Source organism: Mustelus asterias, chromosome 28 (genome assembly GCF_964213995.1).
Source record: "Mustelus asterias chromosome 28, sMusAst1.hap1.1, whole genome shotgun sequence".
Classification (NCBI taxonomy): Eukaryota; Metazoa; Chordata; class Chondrichthyes; order Carcharhiniformes; family Triakidae; genus Mustelus; species Mustelus asterias.
Window position 1 is genome coordinate 20,112,635 of NC_135828.1, and position 19,241 is coordinate 20,131,875.

The window sequence follows — 19,241 nt, forward strand, 5'->3', positions numbered from 1 at the left end:
TAATGTCCCTTTAGGGAAGGAAATCTGCCGTCCTTACCCGGTCTGGCCTACATGTGACTCCAGAGCCACAGCAATGTGGTTAACTCTCAACTACCCTCGGGCAACTAGGGATGGACAATGAATGCTGGCCAGCCAGCGACGCCCATGTTCCACAAATGAATAAAATAAAAAAGTCACGGCAAATATTTGTGAAGGAAGGGATTCTACGATGAGAGAACAGGCAAAGGTTGGATCAGTAAGGCTGCGACGGTGGAGATACCAGGTTGGGAGAGTAGCGAGAGCTGGTTGAGGTGGGAGATGGAGAGAGCAACAGGTGACATGACCAATACACGCGTACGAACATGAATTAGGAGCATGAATTCGGCCCCTCGAACCTGCTCTCCCATTCAATTAGATCATGGCCTATCTGACTGTAACCTCAACCCTACATTCCTGCCGACCCCCAATAACCTTTCACCCCCCCCCCCCCTTTGTTCATCAAGAGCCTAGCTAGCTACATCTTAAAATATTCAAATATTTCCTTTTGAGGAAGAGAGTTCCAGAGACTCATCACCCTCTGAAGGAAATAATTTCTCCTCGTCTCCGTCTTAAATGTGGGACCCCTTATTTTTAAACACTGACCCAGTAGGTGTCAGTAATACAATAAAATGCAAATACACTGCAAAACCACTCTGCGATTTTATTTGCAAAGTGGGGAAAAGCCATTTAGGAGTTTATAAGGTGTCATTTAATGTCTGAGATACACCCATAAAATACCCTGACATGGGCGGCACGGTGGCGCCGCTGCCTCACGCAGCCAGGGACCCGTGTTCGATTCCCGGCTTGGGTCACGGTCTGTGCAGAGTCTGCACGTTCTCTCCATATCTGCATGGGTTTCCTCCGGGTGCTCCGATTTCCTCCCACACTCCAAAGATGTGCTGGTTAGGTGGATTGGCCATGCTAAATTGACCCGAGTGTCGGGGGATTAGCAGGGTAAATATATGGCGTTATGGGAATAGGGCCTGGGTGGGATTGTGGTTGGTACAGACTCGATGGGCCGAATGGCCTCCTTCTGCACTGTAGGGGTTCTATGATTCTATGAAACATCTCTTTAAAACCATGGGTTTGTGGAGCATTGTTTCTTCACTCTGTCCATCAATTTCACTGATCTGTTGGAGGAAGATTCCGATCCATTGAAGCAGATTAAGGTTCTATCATCATTGCTTCAAACACAATAGTCACTAATTTATTGAGACATATCGGATTCTCTGGGGGATTGACAGGGTAGATGCTGAGAGGTGGTTTCCCCGTGTGGGAGAGTCTAGGACCAGAGGACACAATCTCAGAGTGAGGGGGTCACCCTTTCCCGAGAGAGATGAGGAGGAATTTCTTCTCTCAGAGGGTAGTGAATCTCTGGAATTCTTTACCGCTGTGGGCTGTAGAGGCTGGGTTAAGTATGTCCAATGCTGAGATGGGAAGATTTTTAATCAGTAAGGGAATCAAGGGTTATGGGGATAAGGCAGGAAAATGGAGTTGAGTAAGGTACTCTGTCAGAGAGTCAGTGCAGACTCGATAGGCTATATCTCTTCTACACTGTAGGAATTCTCTGATTCGAAGAACATATGGCAGCAGGAGTAGCCCATTCAGCCCCATGAGCCGACTCCACCATTCAATAAGGTCGTGGCTGATCTGATGGTGGCACAATGGTCAGCATTGCTGCCTCACTGCGCCAGGGACCTGGGTTCCATTCCAGCCTTGGGTGGCTGTGTGGAGTTTGCACGTTCTCCCCGTGGGTTTCCTCTGGGTGTTTTGGTTTCCTCCCCCAGTCCAAAGATGTGCAGGTTAGGTGGATTGGCCATGCTAAATTGCTCCTTGGTGTCCAAAGATATGCAAGTTAGGTGGATTGGCTATGCTAAATTGCTCCTTGGTGTCCAAAGATGTGTAGGTTAGGTGGATTGGCCATGCTAAATTGCCCTTTAGTGTCCAAAGATGTGCAGGTTAGGTGGATTGGCCATGCTAAATTGCCCTTTAGTGTCCAAAGATGTGTAGGTTAGATGGATTGGCCATGCTAAATTGCTCCTTGGTGTCCAAAGATGTGTAGGTTAGGTGGATTGGCCATGCTAAATTGCCCTTTAGTGTCCAAAGATGTGTAGGTTAGGTGGATTGGCCATGCTAAATTGCCCTTTCGTGTCCAAAGATGTGTAGGTTAGGTGGATTGGCCATGCTAAATTGCCCCTGAGTGTCCACTAAGGGGGGGGGGGGGGGGGCGGTTCTGGGTAAGAGGCTCTTTCAGAGAGTCATTCTAACTCGATGGGCTGAATGGCCTCCTTCTGCACTGTCGGGACTCTACGATTCTATGAATCTTACAGTGAGCATTATCACAACAAAATCTCTTCCCCATTTTTGAGTTTTGCTTATATTTAGCATTAAAATTGATAATCGAGTTAAAAGAATTAAGCACAGAAGCAGATAATGGTAATGAATAGAGGTGTGGAATATTGTTCTATAATGTCCAGTGTGTACAACCTCTGCCGCAAGCATTGAATAGCAGAAGGGTTATTTTCTAAAAATAATCATGTAAATGCACTTCATTGTGTAATCACTGGAAGCCAAAGGGTCCTTTAAATCTGGGCATCTGATGGCACAGCGCACAGCTGTGTCAGAGAGCGAGAAGTAATATTGCCTTGAATTTAAACAGGCATTAGTAACATGTCTTTAATCTAATGCGCGTTTCCGAGGCTGACCAGGGAGATCCAATCCAAAAAGACACGAGGCAAATTGTCCCTCAGTGACAGATGTGTTCTCGCCCTTGCGGTTCACGCCACCGAAAGGGCCTCGCTCACCCCTGCGGCCCTGGCTGGGCACCGAGCGTGCGGTGCTAATCAGGCACCGGGCTGGATGGAGGGGGTGGCGGCGAGAGGTGGGACAGAGTCGGGCAAGCTGGTGGGCGGCTGCTGAGGCAAAGAAAATGGGAAGCGCCAGCCGGGGTCAGGTTCGGAATCGGAGCCAATCTGTTCCAGTTCAGCTGAGATGTCATCGTGGGCTGCGAGCCAAGTGTCTCCCGAGTGGCAAGTGGAGCAAAGAAGAAGGAAACTGCCTCTTTAGACTTCACATGCAATTAATTCAACGATGCTGAATGAGAAAGGACAGTGTGACTTAGCATTTTGTTGCCTCTTATCGTTTTATTTTTTTTTAAAAAGACGAGGTTAGAATACAAATGAGCAGCGGCACAGTGACAATTGTGACGACCTTGTGCCCATCCAGATTTTGGGATTGAATTATTCCCCGATGGACATTATGCTCAAATGCAGCTGGATGTCGGGATATTTGAGAGCTTTGCCAGCGTATCAGTGCTGGGGAATTTGTCTGCTGGATTCTGCTGTTTGGATTCTGACATTCCCCCCTGCAGCAGTCAACACTGTCGGTCTGTATCACCGGGTGTTGTTGGACACCTTGTTAATCCAATGTGAAGAACTATCAATTGAGAAACCTACACGACAAACCCATGATGCTATGTGTTTGATCATGGGAAATAGAAACGCAGCCTACGCTGTTCATCGACTCCAGAACACACTGTTTATCAGTCACTGGAAAGTCAAACACATTCAGGGAACATTTCCTGTATTGTAGACAGACTGTCCATACTTCAAATGCAGGGTTTAAATACATTACAATGCTTTGACAAAGGGTAATCTGGACTCGAAACATCAGCCCCCTTTCTCTCCTTACAGATGCTGCCAGACCTGCTGAGATTTTCCAGCATTTTCTTTCAGATTCCAGCATCCGCAGTAATTTGTTTTGATACGTGGCTTGATCCTTTTCTTTTTATTCATTTGTGGGACATGGGCGTCGCTGGCTGGGCCAGAATTTATTGCCCATCCCTAGTTGCCTGAGGGCAGTTGAGAGTCAACCACATTGCTGTGGCTCTGGAGTCACATGTAGGCCAGAGCAGGTAAGGACGGCAGATTTCCTTCCCTAAAGGACATTAGTGAACCACATGGGTTTTTCCAACAATTGTTTCATGGTCATCAGTAGATTGTTAATTCCAGATTTTTTTTATTGAATCCAAATCCCACCATCTGCCGTGGCGGGATTCGAATCCAGATCCCCAGAACATTAGTCTAGTGATGATACCACTAGGCCATTACCTCACCGATCCTGATATCATGCCAACCAGCTCCCTTCAATTTGTCAACTGATACCCCCTTATTTTTCTCCTTGGTTCCTCGTCATGATGCCAAAGTCCCTCTTCAGATTTACTGATATCTGTGGCCTGCCCTGCTGCCCTTTCAAGTTCCTCTTCCCATCTCGTTCCTGTCCATTGCATTTTCACTTCAGGGTGAAGATCGCTACTGCGACTCAAAGAGTTCAGAGTGGTTGAGTGCCAGACTGGGAGCTAGCTGGTCCTGGGTGCAAACGAGGCAGGACTGAGCTTGTCGCTCAAGATAGATTAGGCCTTAAAATGTCGGGAAAAGCTAGGAGACTGTGCGTTGCTATGGCAACCCAATTGCCAGAAGCAGAGAAGATTTGGAAGCCATCTTGTTTCAATCCATAAGGATCTCTGCACTACATTTTAAGAAAATTGCGCCAATAAAGAATTTAAATAGAATCATGGAAGTATGCCGCAAGGAGGGAGGCTATTCAGCCCATTGTAACCATGCTGTTCAACAAGTAGCCATCCAGCCTGATCCCACTTTCTAGCTCTTGGTCCGTAGCCTTGTAGGTTACGTCACTTCAAATGCATATCCAAGTGCTTTTTCAATGTTATGAGTGGCTTTTTAAAATTCATTTATGCGAGGTGAGCTTCGCTGGCTGGACCCAGCATTGATTGTCCATCCCTAACTGCCCTCCATTTTATCGGGGCATTTAAGAATCAACCACATTGCTGGAGTCACATGTAGGCCAGACCAGGTAAGGATGACAGATTTCCTTCCCTAAAGAGCATTAGTGAACCAGATGGGTTTTTCCGACAATCGACAATGGTTATCATTAGACTTTTAATTCCAGATTATTTTATTGAATTCAAATTTCACTATCTGCTGTGGCAGGATTTGAACCCGGGTACCCGGGTCTTGCTCTGGGTCACTAGTCCAGTGACAATACCACTATGCCACTGCCTCCCCATTTATGCCCTACCACATGTTAAGGCAGTGAATTCCTCTTGAACCCCCTCCAAACCTTCTACCTGTTACCCTAAATCACGGTTATGGACCCCCACAACTAAGGGGATTAGGGCCTTCCATTATCCACTCTATCTCAATGTTTTACATACTTCAACTGGGTTCCCCCTGGAGAACAAAACAAGTAAGAAGTCTCACAACACCAGATTAAAGTTGTTGTGAGTTGTTGTGAGACTTCTTACTGTGTTTACACCAGTCCAACGCCGGCATCTCCACATCAGAACAAAACAAGCCCAGCCTATCCAATCGTACCTCAGAAATGAAACTCTCCTGTCCTTGATGGAAAAGTGTAGGCCTGAGTTGATGTCTTTCATCTACAAAAGAGGTCTCCCATCAGCTCTAGGTTGGTTGAAAGAAAGATGTCAAGGTTCAAACTGGTGGCATGTCGCAACAAAGGAAGGCGTGCCGCTACCTCTAAATGGCTAATCTATCGAAAACCAGTGTCATGTTTCAAAAGCCTGTGCCCACATCGTTCAGTTGAAAAATACACATCTTTAAACTCTTTGGCAAGAGGTTGGGGCCAGACCTGTTCACGTTTTATCAATAGGATGTCGAGCAAAACATTTGTTAAATTGTGGCTTTGAACTCTGTTGTTTGATGGACAACTTTGAGTCGTGGCGAAAACATTTCTCTCCTCACCCTGATCAAACGGACGAAGGCCGAATAATCAAGGCTGGTGTCCTTACTCAGCGCACAGTTTTCCATTAGTGGGTCAAATGTGTGATAGAGAGGCATCAATAATGCAGATCTTTCTCTCTCTCTCGCTCTGTGAAAAGTTTCTATCATGGATGGGTGGTTTAATGTTATCTGAAGAGTCTTTTGAGATTTTTATTTAGAATTAGTTCATTTAAATTTACTTTAGTTTTTATTTTATTGAATATTTTCACTGAGGTTATCAGCTGCGGCTCCGTTGGTAGAGGAGGCAGTGGCGTAGTGGTATTGTCATTGGGCTAGTAATCCAGGGTAATGCTCTGGGAACACAGGTTCAAATCCCACCATGGCAGGTGGCGCAACTTGAATTCAATAAAAATCTGGAATTAAGTCTTAACGGATGAAACAATTGTCGATTGCCGTTAAAAACCCATCTGATTCACTAATGTCCATTGGGGAAGGAAATCTGCTATCCTTACCTGGTCTGGCTGACATGTGACTCCAGATCCAGGTTGACTCTTAAATGCCTTCAGGGATGGTCAATAAATACTGGCTCAGCCAGCAACGCCCACATCCCATGAATGAATAAAATAAAAACAAGGTTCCAGGTTCAAGGCCAACGCTTGGGCTTAACTTGAAAAATCAAGGCTGAAATTCCATTGCAGTATTGATGGAGAGCTGCACTGTCAGAGGTACCCCCTTGTGGATGAGGCATTAAGTCTGCCGGCTTGGATATATGTAAGAAAAAAACTCCACGGCACTATATCAAAGAGCAGGGAGGTTCTCCCTGGTGTTCTGGACAATACTTAACCCTCAACCGACCTCCCAAAAACAAATTTTTGCCATTTAACATTTAAAGTTAAAGTTTATTAATCCCAAATAAGGCTTACATTAACACTGCAATGAAGTTAAATTCCCCTAGTCGCTACACTCTGGCGCCTGTTCGGGTCAATGCACCTAACCAGCACATCTCTCAGACTGTGGGAGGAAACCAGGGCATCTGGAGGAAACCCACGCAGACACGGGGAGAACGTGCAAACTCCACATAAACAGTGACCCAAATCGGGAATCAAACCAGGGTCCCTGGTGCTGTGAAGCAGCAGTGCTAACCACTGTGCCACCATGCCATCCATAATAGTGAACCATAATAGCCCATTTAGTGAACTGTTGTGTTTACATCTGTCACACCTCTTCCTCTCTCTTCAAGGCATTGGAACACCTGAAACCCGTTGATGACTGTATAGTGGGAAAAGCACCAGAAAACAGGGAAAAGAACAGATATAGAGACATCCTGCCCTGTAAGTAAATTCACTGGAACAAACACTCTCACAAACCAGGATTCCATCTCATGCAACGGCTTGCGTTTATCCTGTCAACTGACTTTGAGCACAATTGCTTTGGGTGCCAAAGATCAGTGAGGTTGACACATGAGAACCATAAGTCCTCTGGACAATCCCTACAGCTCCAACAATTCAGGTGAAGAGGGTGAGCAGGGGACCATTGCCGACCCAACTGAATGTCAAAGACTACCACAGCAACTCTTAAAGAGCAGCAAGGGAGTCCTTCCAGTGTCCAACCTTCTCATTTCTCCCTCAACCAACAGATTACCTCAAAACAGATTATCCAGTCATCAACTCCACTGCCGTTTATGGGAGCTTGCTGTGCACAGATTGGCTCCAACATGGCGGCAGTGACGTCACTTAATTTGGCTTTTAAGTGAGTTGGGATGGCCCGAAGATGTGGAAGGAGCTACATGAATGCAAATTTGTCTTTGATTTGTTGTTAAGTTTTCAAATTAAGGGATGTCAAGATTCAGATAAAGAGGAAAATGTAATAGAAACATAGAAGCTAGAAGCAGGAGGAGGCCTTTCGGCCCTTCGAGCTTCCTCTGCCATTCACTTTGATCATGGGCTGATCAACAAATTCGATATCCTGATCTCCCCCCTTCCCCTGTAATATCTGCAGCAAATACAAAGGGGTGGAGGCTTCGGGGATGGGGCTGTAAATTCAGAATTAATCAGAGAATCTATAGAATCCCTTCAGTGCAGAAGGAGGCCAATCGGTCCATCGGGCCTGCAACGACCACAATCCCACCCAGGCCCCATCCCCATAACCCCATGCATTTACCCTAGCTAGTCCCCCTGACGCTTCGGGGCAATTTAGCATGGCCAATCCACCTAACCCGCACATCTTTGGACTGTGGAAGGAAATGGGAGCACCCGGAGGAAACCCACGCAGACATGGGGAGAATGCGCAAACTCCACACACACAGACAGTGACCCAAGCTGGGAATCGAACCCAGGTCCCTGTGCTAACCACTGTGCCACCGTGCCGCCCACTGTGGCGCAGAGCTTTCAGAGCTCGCCGCCGCCATCAGATAAATCTCCACACGGACATAACATCATCTGAATGACGGGAATTCTGGCTGTCTTGAGGGAGGACTCCCTCCCAGCCTGGTTTACAACAAGGCCCAGTCACAATCCGTGCAGGAGAAATGGGTAGGCAGTTTACAGTAACACACAACACAAACTAGGGGGAAAAATACTGCTAGAGTGAGAAGGAAGGTCTTGTGACGCAGTGGGTTAGCGTCCCTGCCTCTGAGCCAGCAGCTCCGGGTTCGAGTCCCACCCCAGGACTTGATGGCCGAGGAAGGTGCGTTCATAACGCGGCCAAACAGGTCGAGTGTCAACGTGCAAAATCCTTCCAAACACGCCAATGGCTGGCAGTAAGAGCGGGAGAGACTCCTGGTCAGCCACGCTTGATGTGGAGTGGCGCCCCTCAAGCTATAAGCCCCCTGATGACAGACTAGCGACCTGTTCCGGGAATTACTAGCCATGGAAACAGACAAAAGTCTGACTTAGTGCATCACTAGGTGCGGGAAGAGAATTGGAATAGCAAAAAGGCATTGGAAAATCACATAATTTGAGATATAATGTATGCGGTAAGCGTAGCATGCTGGGAAGGAATGGGTAACTTCAGGCCTTTGTCAGTCACCAAGTTCAAAGGTTGTGGGTACAGGTCCCACTGCCAGGGCTTGTACACAAAACTCTAGTTTGGCACTCCAGTGCAGTACTGAGGGAGTGCTGCATTGTTGTCGATGTTATCTTTCAGATGAGACATCATATTGCCCTTGCACATAGATGCGGCACTATTTCAGAGAAGAGTGGGCGGCACGGTAGCACAGTGGTTAGCACTGCTGCTTCACAGCTCCAGGGTCCCGGGTTCGATGCTCGGGTCACTGTCTGTGTGGAGTTTGCACATTCTCCTCGTGTCTGCGTGGGTTTCCTCCGGGTGCTCCAGTTTCCTCCCACAGTCCAAAGATGTGCGGGTTAGGTTGATTGGCCATGCTAAAATTGCCCCTTAGAGTCCTGGGATGTGTACGTTAGAGGGATTAGCGGGTAAATATGTGGGGGTAGGGCCTGGGTGGGATTGTAGTCGGTGCAGACTCGATGGGCCGAATGGCCTCCTTCTGCACTGTAGGGTTTCTATGATTTCTATGAGTGGGAGGGTTAATTATCCCCAGTGTTGTAGCCAATATTTATCCCTCGGTCAACATCACTAAAGCATGGATTACCTGTTCATTATCTCATTGCTGTTTGTGGGAGCTTGCTGTGCACAAATCTGCTGCTGTGCTTCCGACGCTTTACTTCAAAAACACATCATTAGTTGTAGAACACCTTGAGATATGCGGAGGTGGTGAAAAGCGCTGTATAAATGAAAATCATGTGGTTACTAAAGCTTTCCACCACTGGGGCTTTCCTTGTCTCATGTCTTTTTTTATTCATTCGTGGGACATGGGCAGGGCCAGCATTTATTGCCCATCCCTAGTTGCCCAAGGGCAGTTGGGAGTCAACCACATTGCTGTGGCTCTGGAGTCACATATAGGCCAGACCGGGTAAGGACGGCAGATTCCCTTCTGTAATGGACTTGAGTGAACCAGATGGGTTTTCTGACAATGGTTTCATGATCATCGGTAGATTCTTAATTCTAGATATTTTTTTTACTGAATTCAAATTCCAACATCTGCCATGGCGGGATTCGAACCCAGATCCCCACAACATTTGCTGAGTTTCTGGATTAATAGCCTAGTGATAATACCACTAGGCCATTGCCTGCTCCTATCTGAGTCTGTAATAAACTAACTGATTGAGATGAATTGTAATGATTAGTCAATAATTCCATTCTCAACATACCCTATGACTACCAGGATGGGGGAAGGCAGATAGATGGGCCTTGCTCCTTTTTTCATCGACCGATTCCTACGTTTTTATGTAACAAATGCAGGATGACACAACCGAAGGAATCAGAACAAATTCTGTCGAATTCTAACTTAAATAACATTTCAAAGATTAACTCTGTGTTTGATTTCTGGATTTTTACAGCATTTCTTTAACAGTTTTTATATCCGATAACATCATTCAGGTGTGTTACACAAAAGCTCAGGAGACTGTACCCTTGAGGTTAACTCAAGGGAAGGCGGTGGTATTTACCCCTCGGCTATTAATCCAGTAACTCAGCTAATGTTCTGGGGACCCGGGTTCGAATCCCGCCACGGCAGATGGTAGAATTTGAATTCAATAACAAATATCTGGAATTAAGAATCTACTGATGACCATGAAACCATTGTCGGTTGTCGGAAAAACCCATCTGGTTCACTAATGTCCTTTAGGGAAGGAAATCTGCCGTCCTTACCCGGTCTGGCCTACATGTGACTCCAGAGCCACAGCAATGTGGTTGACTTTCAACTGCCCTCCAACGGCAACTAGGAATGGGCAATAAATGCTGGCCCAGCCAGTGACTTCCATGTCCCATGAATGAATTAACAAAAAATTAAATCTTTGCTACCTGCTTCCTAATTCTCTTTCACCCGTCATCCCAGTGCCCACTTGTAGTGTATGAAAAATTGCATTTTGTTCACTTGAGACTACCATAAGTACATGTACCAGCAGAGGGAGTCTGCTAGGGAGAGATAATAAAGGGTCCATGTTTCACAGCTCGGGCAGTTCTAATTCTAAATATCTCTGGCTGAAAACATACCTGTTTTTGCCCCAGGAACTTCACACCAATGACCTACGTTGACTCGGCACGGTGGCACAGTGGTTAGCACTGCTGTCTCACAGCGCCAGGGACCTGAGTTCAATTCATGGCTTGGGTCACTGTCTGTGCGGAGTCTGCACGTTCTCCCCGTGTCTGCGTGGATTTCCTCCGGGTGCTCCAGTTTCCTCCCACAGTCTGAAAGACATGCTGGTTAGGTGAATTGGCCGTACTAAATTCTCCCTCAGCGTACCCGAACAGGCGCCGGAGTGTGGCCACTAGGGGATTTTCACAGTAACTTCATTGCAGTGTTAATGTAAGCCTCACTTGTGACACTAATAAATAAACTTTCAAAAACTTTGAAAACTCAAGTTGCAAGCTACTCAATTTTAAAATTCACCACCTCGCATTTAGATCTATCCATTCTCTCACCTTCCCCTATCTCGAACCTTCTTGATCTAACTCTGCAACTCACATGATCTCTGCAATTGTGCTCTCTACAAGTAGCAGTGCAGGTTAATGAATTCATTAAAAAAAAGAGTAAACCAGGCATTGAGACTCATTTTGAGAGGAATTACAAAGAAAAACAGAGATGTGTGGAAGGTTTGCCTAACTTGGGTCAGACCACACTCAGATTACAGCTCATAGCTCTGGTCTCTGGATTATAATAGAAACATAGAAAAACTACAGCACAAAACAGGCCCTTCGGCCCCACAAGTTGTGCTGAACATATCCCTACCTTTTAGGCCTACCTATAACCCTCCATCCTATTAAGTCCCATGTACCCATCCAGGAGTCTCTTAAAAGACCCTATTGAGTTTGCCTCCACCACAGCCGATTCCACTCGCCCACCACCCTCTGTGTGAAAAACTTCCCCCTAACATTTCCCCTGTACCTACCCCCCAGCACCTTAAACCTGTGTCCTCTCGTAGCAGCCATTTCCACCCTGGGAAAAAGCCTCTGCGAGTCCACCCGATCTATGCCTCTCAACATCTTATATACCTCTATTAGGTCTCCTCTCATCCTACGTCTCTCCAAGGAGAAAGGAGAATAATGAAGGTAAAGATTGGAACAAGAGCAGAGGATGCCAGAAAAACTCAACAGTTCTGCCAGCATCTAGCAGGAGACAGAGTTAATGTTTCGAGTCATTGGCTGGATTCTTACCACTGTTCACATCGGTGGGATTTTCCCATCCTGCCGCAGTGAATGGAGGTTTGGTTGGCCGCTAAATTCTCCGACCTCGCCGCGGCGGGAGCGTGGCGTGAACGGCCGGTAAGATCACGTCCGTAGACTCTTCGTCAGAACTGAAAAGAGGGAGACCAAAAGAGAAAATGCTGGAAAATCTCAGCAGGTCTGGCAGCATCTGTGAGGAGAGAAAAGAGCTGACGTTTCGAGTCCAGATGACCCTTTGGCCTTTTAGCTTTGACAAAGGGTCATCCGGACTCGAAACGTCAGCTCTTTTCTCTCCTTACAGATGCTGCCAGACCTGCTGAGATTTTCCAGCATTTTCTCTTTTGGTTGCAGTGGAGGGAGAATGTGTTAAAGCTGTAGAAACTGCAACAATAAGAACAAACAGACGACCTGGTGTGAGAGGGTGTATGCGGGGGCGGGGGTGTGTTGCATTGAGGAATACATATATGGGATATTGAGAGTCGGTTTAGCTCAGTTGGCGGGACAGCTGGTTTGCGACAGTGGCACCAACAGCGTGGGTCCAATTCCCGTACCGGCTGATGGTATCCATCCTTCTCAACCTTGCCCCTTGCCTGGGGTGTGGTGAACCTCAGGTTAAAGTACCACCGGGTCAGCTCTCCCCGTCAAAGGGGAGAGCAGCCTATGGTCATCTGGGACGATGGTGAAAGGGGGTCAGTTTAAGATGGAGGGGAAATGTCAAAATCCAAAGTTGACAAGCTAAAAGTTGAGCCCTGATAGGAAGTATTGGAACTGGCCGAGGGGCTTTTCTGTGGAGGAGGAGGATTCTAAGAATTGCAAACTTGAAGAATATCAGGAGATTCAAGCAAAGATGTTACCCCCTAATGGGGAAGAGTAACACTAAAGGCTTAAAATTTAAAATAGTCACTAATTAATCCAATAAGGAATTCAGGAAAAACTTCTTTACCAAGAGAGTAGTTATAATGTGGAGCTCATTACTGCAAGGAGTAGAGGAGGTGAATAAAATCATAGAATCCCTACACGGCAGAAAGAGGCCATTCAGCCCATTGAGCCTGCACCGACAATAATCCCACCCAGGCCCTATCCCCGTAACCTCACGTTTTTACCCTGCTAGTCCCCTGATAATAAAGGGTAACTTATCATGGCCAATTCCCCTAACCTGCACATCTTTGGACACTAAGGAGCAATTTATCATGGCCCATTAACCTAACCTACACATTTTTGGACACTGGGGGGCAATTTACATGGCCAATCTACCTAACCTACACACCTTTAGACACTAAGGGGCAATTTAACATGGCCAATCCACCTAACCAGCATGTCTTTTGGACTGTGGGACGGACCGGAGCACCCGGAGGAAACCCACACAGACACGGGGAGAATGTACAAACTCCACACAGACAGTGACCCAAGGCTGGAATGGAACCCGAGTCCCTGGCGCGGTGAGGCAGCAGTGCTAACCACTGTGTCACCATGCTGACCCACAAGCGTAGATTTATTGATGGGAAAGTCCAATGAATACAGGAGGGGGAAAGGATGTTGACAGGATGAGATGGCGAAAGGTGTGGACCTGCTACTGTGCTGTATTTCCTACAACTTCAATGAGCTCAGTCACCGCTGTTTAAAATGCATTGTTTTCCACAACTTCAGATGACCGAACCCGGGTCCCTATCGAGGGCCATGGCTACATCAATGCCAGTTACATTCGGATGCCCGTCGGCTCCGAGGAGCACTTATACATCGCCTGCCAAGGACCACTGCCTGGCACCACCAACGACTTTTGGCAAATGATCTGGGAAAACAAAGCTGACGTCATCGCTATGATGACCCTTGAACACGAGCGGGGAAAGGTCAAGTGTCACAGGTACTGGCCTGACAAAATGTACAAACCGACCAGCGTTCACAAGTACCACCTCATGTTGGAAAATCACCAGATGTTGGATTCTTTCGAAATAAGTGCCCTGAGGATGACAGACAGCGAGGTAAGGAATTAAACAGAATTAGAAAATAGTTACTGAGCACATTTCTTTCTTTCCACAGATTTACATTTGGTTAGAGCACACGGAGGAAACCCACGCAGACACGGGGAGAATGTGCAAGCTCCACACAGACAGTGACCCAAGCCGGGAATTAAACCCGGGTCCCTGGCGCTGTGAAGCAGCAGTGCTAACCACTGTGCCACCGTGCCGCCCCTTATCCTATTTATTCCCTTCATAATCTTATATGTTTCTATAAGATCTCCCCTCATTCTTCTGAATTCCAATCAGTATAGCCTCAGTCTACTCAATCTCTCCTCATAAGCCAACCCTCTCAACTCCAGAATCAACCTAGTGAATCTCCTCTGTACCCCCTCCAGTGCCAGTATATCCTTTCTCAAGTAAGGAGACCAAAACTGTACCCAGTACTCCAGGTGTGGCCTCACCAGCACCTTATACAGTTGCAACCTAACCTCCCTGTTTTTAAACTCCATCCCTCTAGCAATGAAGGACAAAATTCCATTTGCCTTCTTAATCACCTGCTGCACCTGCAAACCACCTTTTTGCGATTCATGCACAAGGACACCCAGGTCCCTCCGCACAGTTATAATCTGAAACACACTGTGATCTGGTTGGGAAGGAGATTCAACAGCAACATCCTCGAGAGAGAGTCGAGGGGACGAATTTATATGTTATGGGGAAGGAGTAGGAATAATTGGGTAGTTTTACCTAAGAGCTGGTACCAATATGATGGACTGAATGGCCTCCTGTGCTGTAAGATTCCATGGCCTGCAAGAGAGCCTGTTCTTTTTTGTCCATTAAAAAGATATGGAAGATTGGTTCGGGATCCTTCTTGTCCAGTTTTGTTCGGATTAGCAGTCCAGTTTTGCTGCGTTTAGGAGATTCAGGGAGCTCGGACAAAGGAATAGGGAAGTCTATCGCTAAGTTTTAACACTGGTAGAGAAATCTGAGTGGAAATAAAACCTCACTGCATCCCAGTGACAAGAAGATAGTTGCTGATTTCCTCGGGCGACAAATACAAGCTGTAAGTGACCTAGTTTCCAATGAGAAACATACCTCACGATCTACAAAGAGAAGGTTACAGAGATGGGTTACATTCATTATGCTGTATATCCTCGTTCTTCAGAAAAAGCTACTGATACCATTCTGGGTGATTGCTAAGCAGAAAGGAAGCTCTGGTTGTACGTTCCCCTGTGTGGTCCCAGTATCGAGCGGTACAAATCTACGCCCACGTTCGATTTACTGATCATTGCTGCTCCAGCTAATGCAAGCCCGGTCAACAGTGTGATAACAATGTGACACTCAATATGAAATCTGCCCGTGTTTCTGGTCAGGACTGATATTCAGTGGGGGGAACTGCTTGCAAAATTTGTACGGGTGAAAAGCAGGTGAGGAGCCCTTCCAGATTAAATTGCTACCAGACTCACTACCAAGGAAGGGTCCTTGGGTGGAGTACCCAAGGCCAGGCAGGCATGGTGGCACAGTGGTTAGCACTGCTGCTTCATAGCTCCAGGGAGCTGGGTTCGATTCCTTGCTTAAGTCACTGACTGTGCACGTTCTCCCCATGTCTGTGTGGGTTTCCTCCGGGTGCTCCAGTTTCCTCCCCCGGCCCAAAGACATGCTGGTTAGGTGCATTGGCCATGCTAAATTCTCCCTCAGTGTACCCGAACAGGCGCCGGAGTGTGGCGACTAGGGGATTTTCACAGAAACTTTATTGCAGTGTTAATGTAAGCCTACCTGTGACACTAATAAAATAAACTTTTTCACCCAAGGCTGGGCATTACCCAAGTGTGGCAGTACCCAGGGTGGGCAGTACCCAAGGCTGGACAGTACCCAAGGCTGGACTGTACCAAGAGTGGGCAGTATCCAAGGCTGGATAGTACCCAGAGTGGGCAGTACCCAAGGCTGGGCAGTACCCTAGTGCGGGCAGTACCCAAGGCTGGACTGTACCCAGAGTGGGCAGTATCCAAGTTTGGACAGTACCCAGAGTGGGCAGTATCCAAGTTTGGACAGTACCCAGAGTGGGCAGTACCCAAGTTTGGACAGTACCCAGAGTGGGCAGTATCCAAGTTTGGACAGTACCCAGAGTGGGCAGTATCCAAGGCTGGACTGTACCCAGAGTGGGCAGTACCCAAGACTGGGCAGTACCCTAGTGCGGGCAGTACCCAAGGCTGGACTGTACCCAGAGTGGGCAGTACCCAAGGCCGGGCAGTACACAAGACCAGGCACTATTCAAGGTCGGGCAGTACCCGAGGCTGGGCAGTACCCAAGAGCATGGTTGTGCAATGAGCGGGGATATCAAACGCCATTCTGCAATGATGTCTAATAGGCTCGGCCATGGTTTGATTTCAGTGTGCCTTTACCTATTTCAGACGGAAGAAGTACATTATGTCAAACATCTAAAATTTATCACATGGCCTGATCACGGCACACCAAACTCATCGGAGGAGCTTGTACGTTTCATTCTGTACATGCGGGAGGTGCACCATCGAGGACCCATTGTTGTCCACTGCAGTGCCGGGATCGGACGCAGCGGGGTACTGATCTGCACTGATGTACTCCTGAGCCTGATCAACAAAGAACTCAGTGTAAGTAAAGGAAATATTCCTGCGTAGGTTTCTATTTGTCTAAATTCTCCCTCAGTGTACCTGAACAGGCGCCAGAGTGTGGTGACAGGGGATTTTCACAGTAACTTCATTGCAGTGTTAATGTAAGCCTACTTGTGACAATAATAAATAAATAAATTAGGTTTGCTGGCAGGGTGTTTTGTCGGGGAGTGAAATCAGATAGTTTGTTGTATGCTGTGGGCAAAAAAAAGTTGTTTTATAGAAACAACATTGGATATTTCGAATGGAGCTAAAACTGCATCTCCCTTACCACTCCCTCATGGCCTGTTCAACCACCTACTGGAGGCCACATTCCATCTTGGTGTTCCATATGGAGCGCGCTTCCTGTACACAATCGCTATAGCAGCAGGATTGATTCCAGCCTCGGGTCACTGTCTGTGCAGTCTGCAAGTTCTCCTCGTGTCTGTGTGGGTTTCCTCCAGGTGCTCCGGTTTCCTCCCACAGTCCCCAAAGATGTGCAGGTTAGGTGGATTAGCCACGGTAAATGAGCAGAGTCACGAGGATAGGGCAGGAGGGGTGGGCCTGGGTAAGATGCTCTTTTGGAAAGTCAGTGCAGACTCAATGGGCCAAATGGCCTCCTCCTTCACTGTGGCGACTCTGGGTTCTATCTACCAGCAGACATCTTTTAGATCAAGGACTGAGGAATATGGGAAATCACTAATAAGTTCCTTACGATAAACCCCATCTTGACCATCAGAATGGGTCAAGATAAATCCCAAATGTGGTTCCTCAGGGACCTTGAAAGCCTACAAGTCCCTGCTGCTTGATAAGTAAGGTATCATTGACAGAGCTTCCCGAACCAGTGACCTCCACCATCTGGAGAGAAAAGGCAGCTGAAGCGTAGGAAAACCATCACTTCCAAATTCCCCATCAAGCCACGCACCATCCTAACTTGGAACTGTATCGCCATTCCTTCACTATCGCTGGGTCAAGAACCAGCGCCTTTTCAAGGGCAATTAGGGATGTGTAATAAACACTGGCCTTGCCAGCAATGACTACACCCTCAGAACGAATAAATAATAAGACTGTTTTTGAAAAGTGTGTGTTAAATGTCTATACCACATTCCAGTGTCTGTCATTACAATACAGACAGGAACTCATGTCTTCTAATCATTTCCCCGGGAGCAGCTCCAGTGCTACCCTGTATCATGGAAGCTTTTTTTTATTGAATTCAAATTTCACCTTTTTAAAAATTCATTCATGGGACATGTGCGTCGCTGGCTGGCCAGCATTTATTGCCCATCCCTAATCGCTCTTGAACTGAGTGGTTTGCTCGGGCCATTTCAGAGAGCAGTTGAGAGTCAACCACATTGTTGTGGCTCTGGAGTCACATGTAGGCCAGACCAGGTAAGGACGGCCAATTTCCTTCCCTAAAGGACATCCTTGAACCGGATGGGTTTTTCCGACAATCGACAATTTAATTTTGATTTGATTTGATTTATTATTGTCACATGTATTAGTGTACAGTGAAAAGTATTGTTTCTGGTGTGCCATACAGACAAAGCATACCATTCATAGAGAAGGAAAGGAGAGAGTGCAGACTGCAGTGTTACAGTCATAGCTAGGGTGTAGAGAAAGATCAACTTAATGCGAGGTAGGTCCATTCAAATATCTGATGGCAGCAGGAAAGAAGCTGTTCTTGAGTCGGTTGGTACGTGACCTCAGACTTTTTATCTTTTTCCTGACAGAAGAAGGTGGAAGAGAGAATGTCCGGGGTGCATGGGATCCTTAATTATGCTGGCTGCTTTTCCAAGGCAACGGGAAGTGTAGACAGAGTCAGTGGATGGGAGGCTGGTTTGAGTGATGGATTGGGCTACATTCACGACCTTTTCTTGCGGTCTTGGGCAGAGCAGGAGCCATACCAAGCTGTGAGACAACCAGAAAGAATGCTTTCTATGGTCATCAATAGATTCTTAATTCCAGATATTTCTTTATTGAATTCAAATTCCACCATCTGCCATGGTGGGATTCGAACTCTGGTGCCCAGAGCAGTACCCTGGATTACTAGCCCAGTGACAATACTGCTATGCCACTGCCTCCCCTTGCTGCTTTTTGCCCCCATTTCCCGTTACAAAAATGGGGACAGTGGGGCCCAATTTCTCCCAACCGCCCACCCTGTAAAACAGTTGAGCTTATTTAACACAAGGCTCTGGGTAGAGTTGTATTTTGAGAGTGCTGATAGACTAGATGAATGGACTCCCCTTTGCCGAAAAGGCAAGAGTCGATGAGGTTTTTGGTAGATAATTAAATGGAAGAGTTGGAACGTTGTCCCAATATTTGAAAGTGAGCAGAAGTCGACAGTGGGAGTTATTAGATAAATCGACTCTTCCTTCTCGATGGTGAAAGATAGATCCACAGTATAGTGGCGGATCAGTAAATATACCCCGGTTGGTCTACTCGCTTTGACATCTATAATAGGAAACCTTTGAAGTTTATTACAAAGGAAGTAATTCAAGCACGTTTAACGAGGGCAAAGGCTAGAATTCCAAGGCAACTTGGATTTAGGAAAAGCAACTGATACAGAATGAAGGTATTGGAATTCTTTGAAGATGCAAAAAAGATTGATTGATAAGGGGAATGTGGCAGATATTATATCGGGACTT

General features: G+C 46.8%; 1 protein-coding gene across 1 annotated transcript in view; it reads left to right on the forward strand.

Moving 5' to 3' along the window:
* Positions 1 to 16,626, forward strand: part of ptpn20 (protein tyrosine phosphatase non-receptor type 20) — a 322,568-nt gene extending 305,942 nt beyond the window's left edge. Inside the window, exons 43-45 of the mRNA XM_078199281.1 lie at positions 7,018 to 7,108; positions 13,665 to 13,996; positions 16,384 to 16,626. Coding sequence (XP_078055407.1) covers positions 7,018 to 7,108; positions 13,665 to 13,996; positions 16,384 to 16,626 — 666 coding nt within the window. The remainder of the gene's footprint in view (positions 1 to 7,017; positions 7,109 to 13,664; positions 13,997 to 16,383) is intronic.
* Positions 16,627 to 19,241: the final 2,615 nt, after the last annotated feature.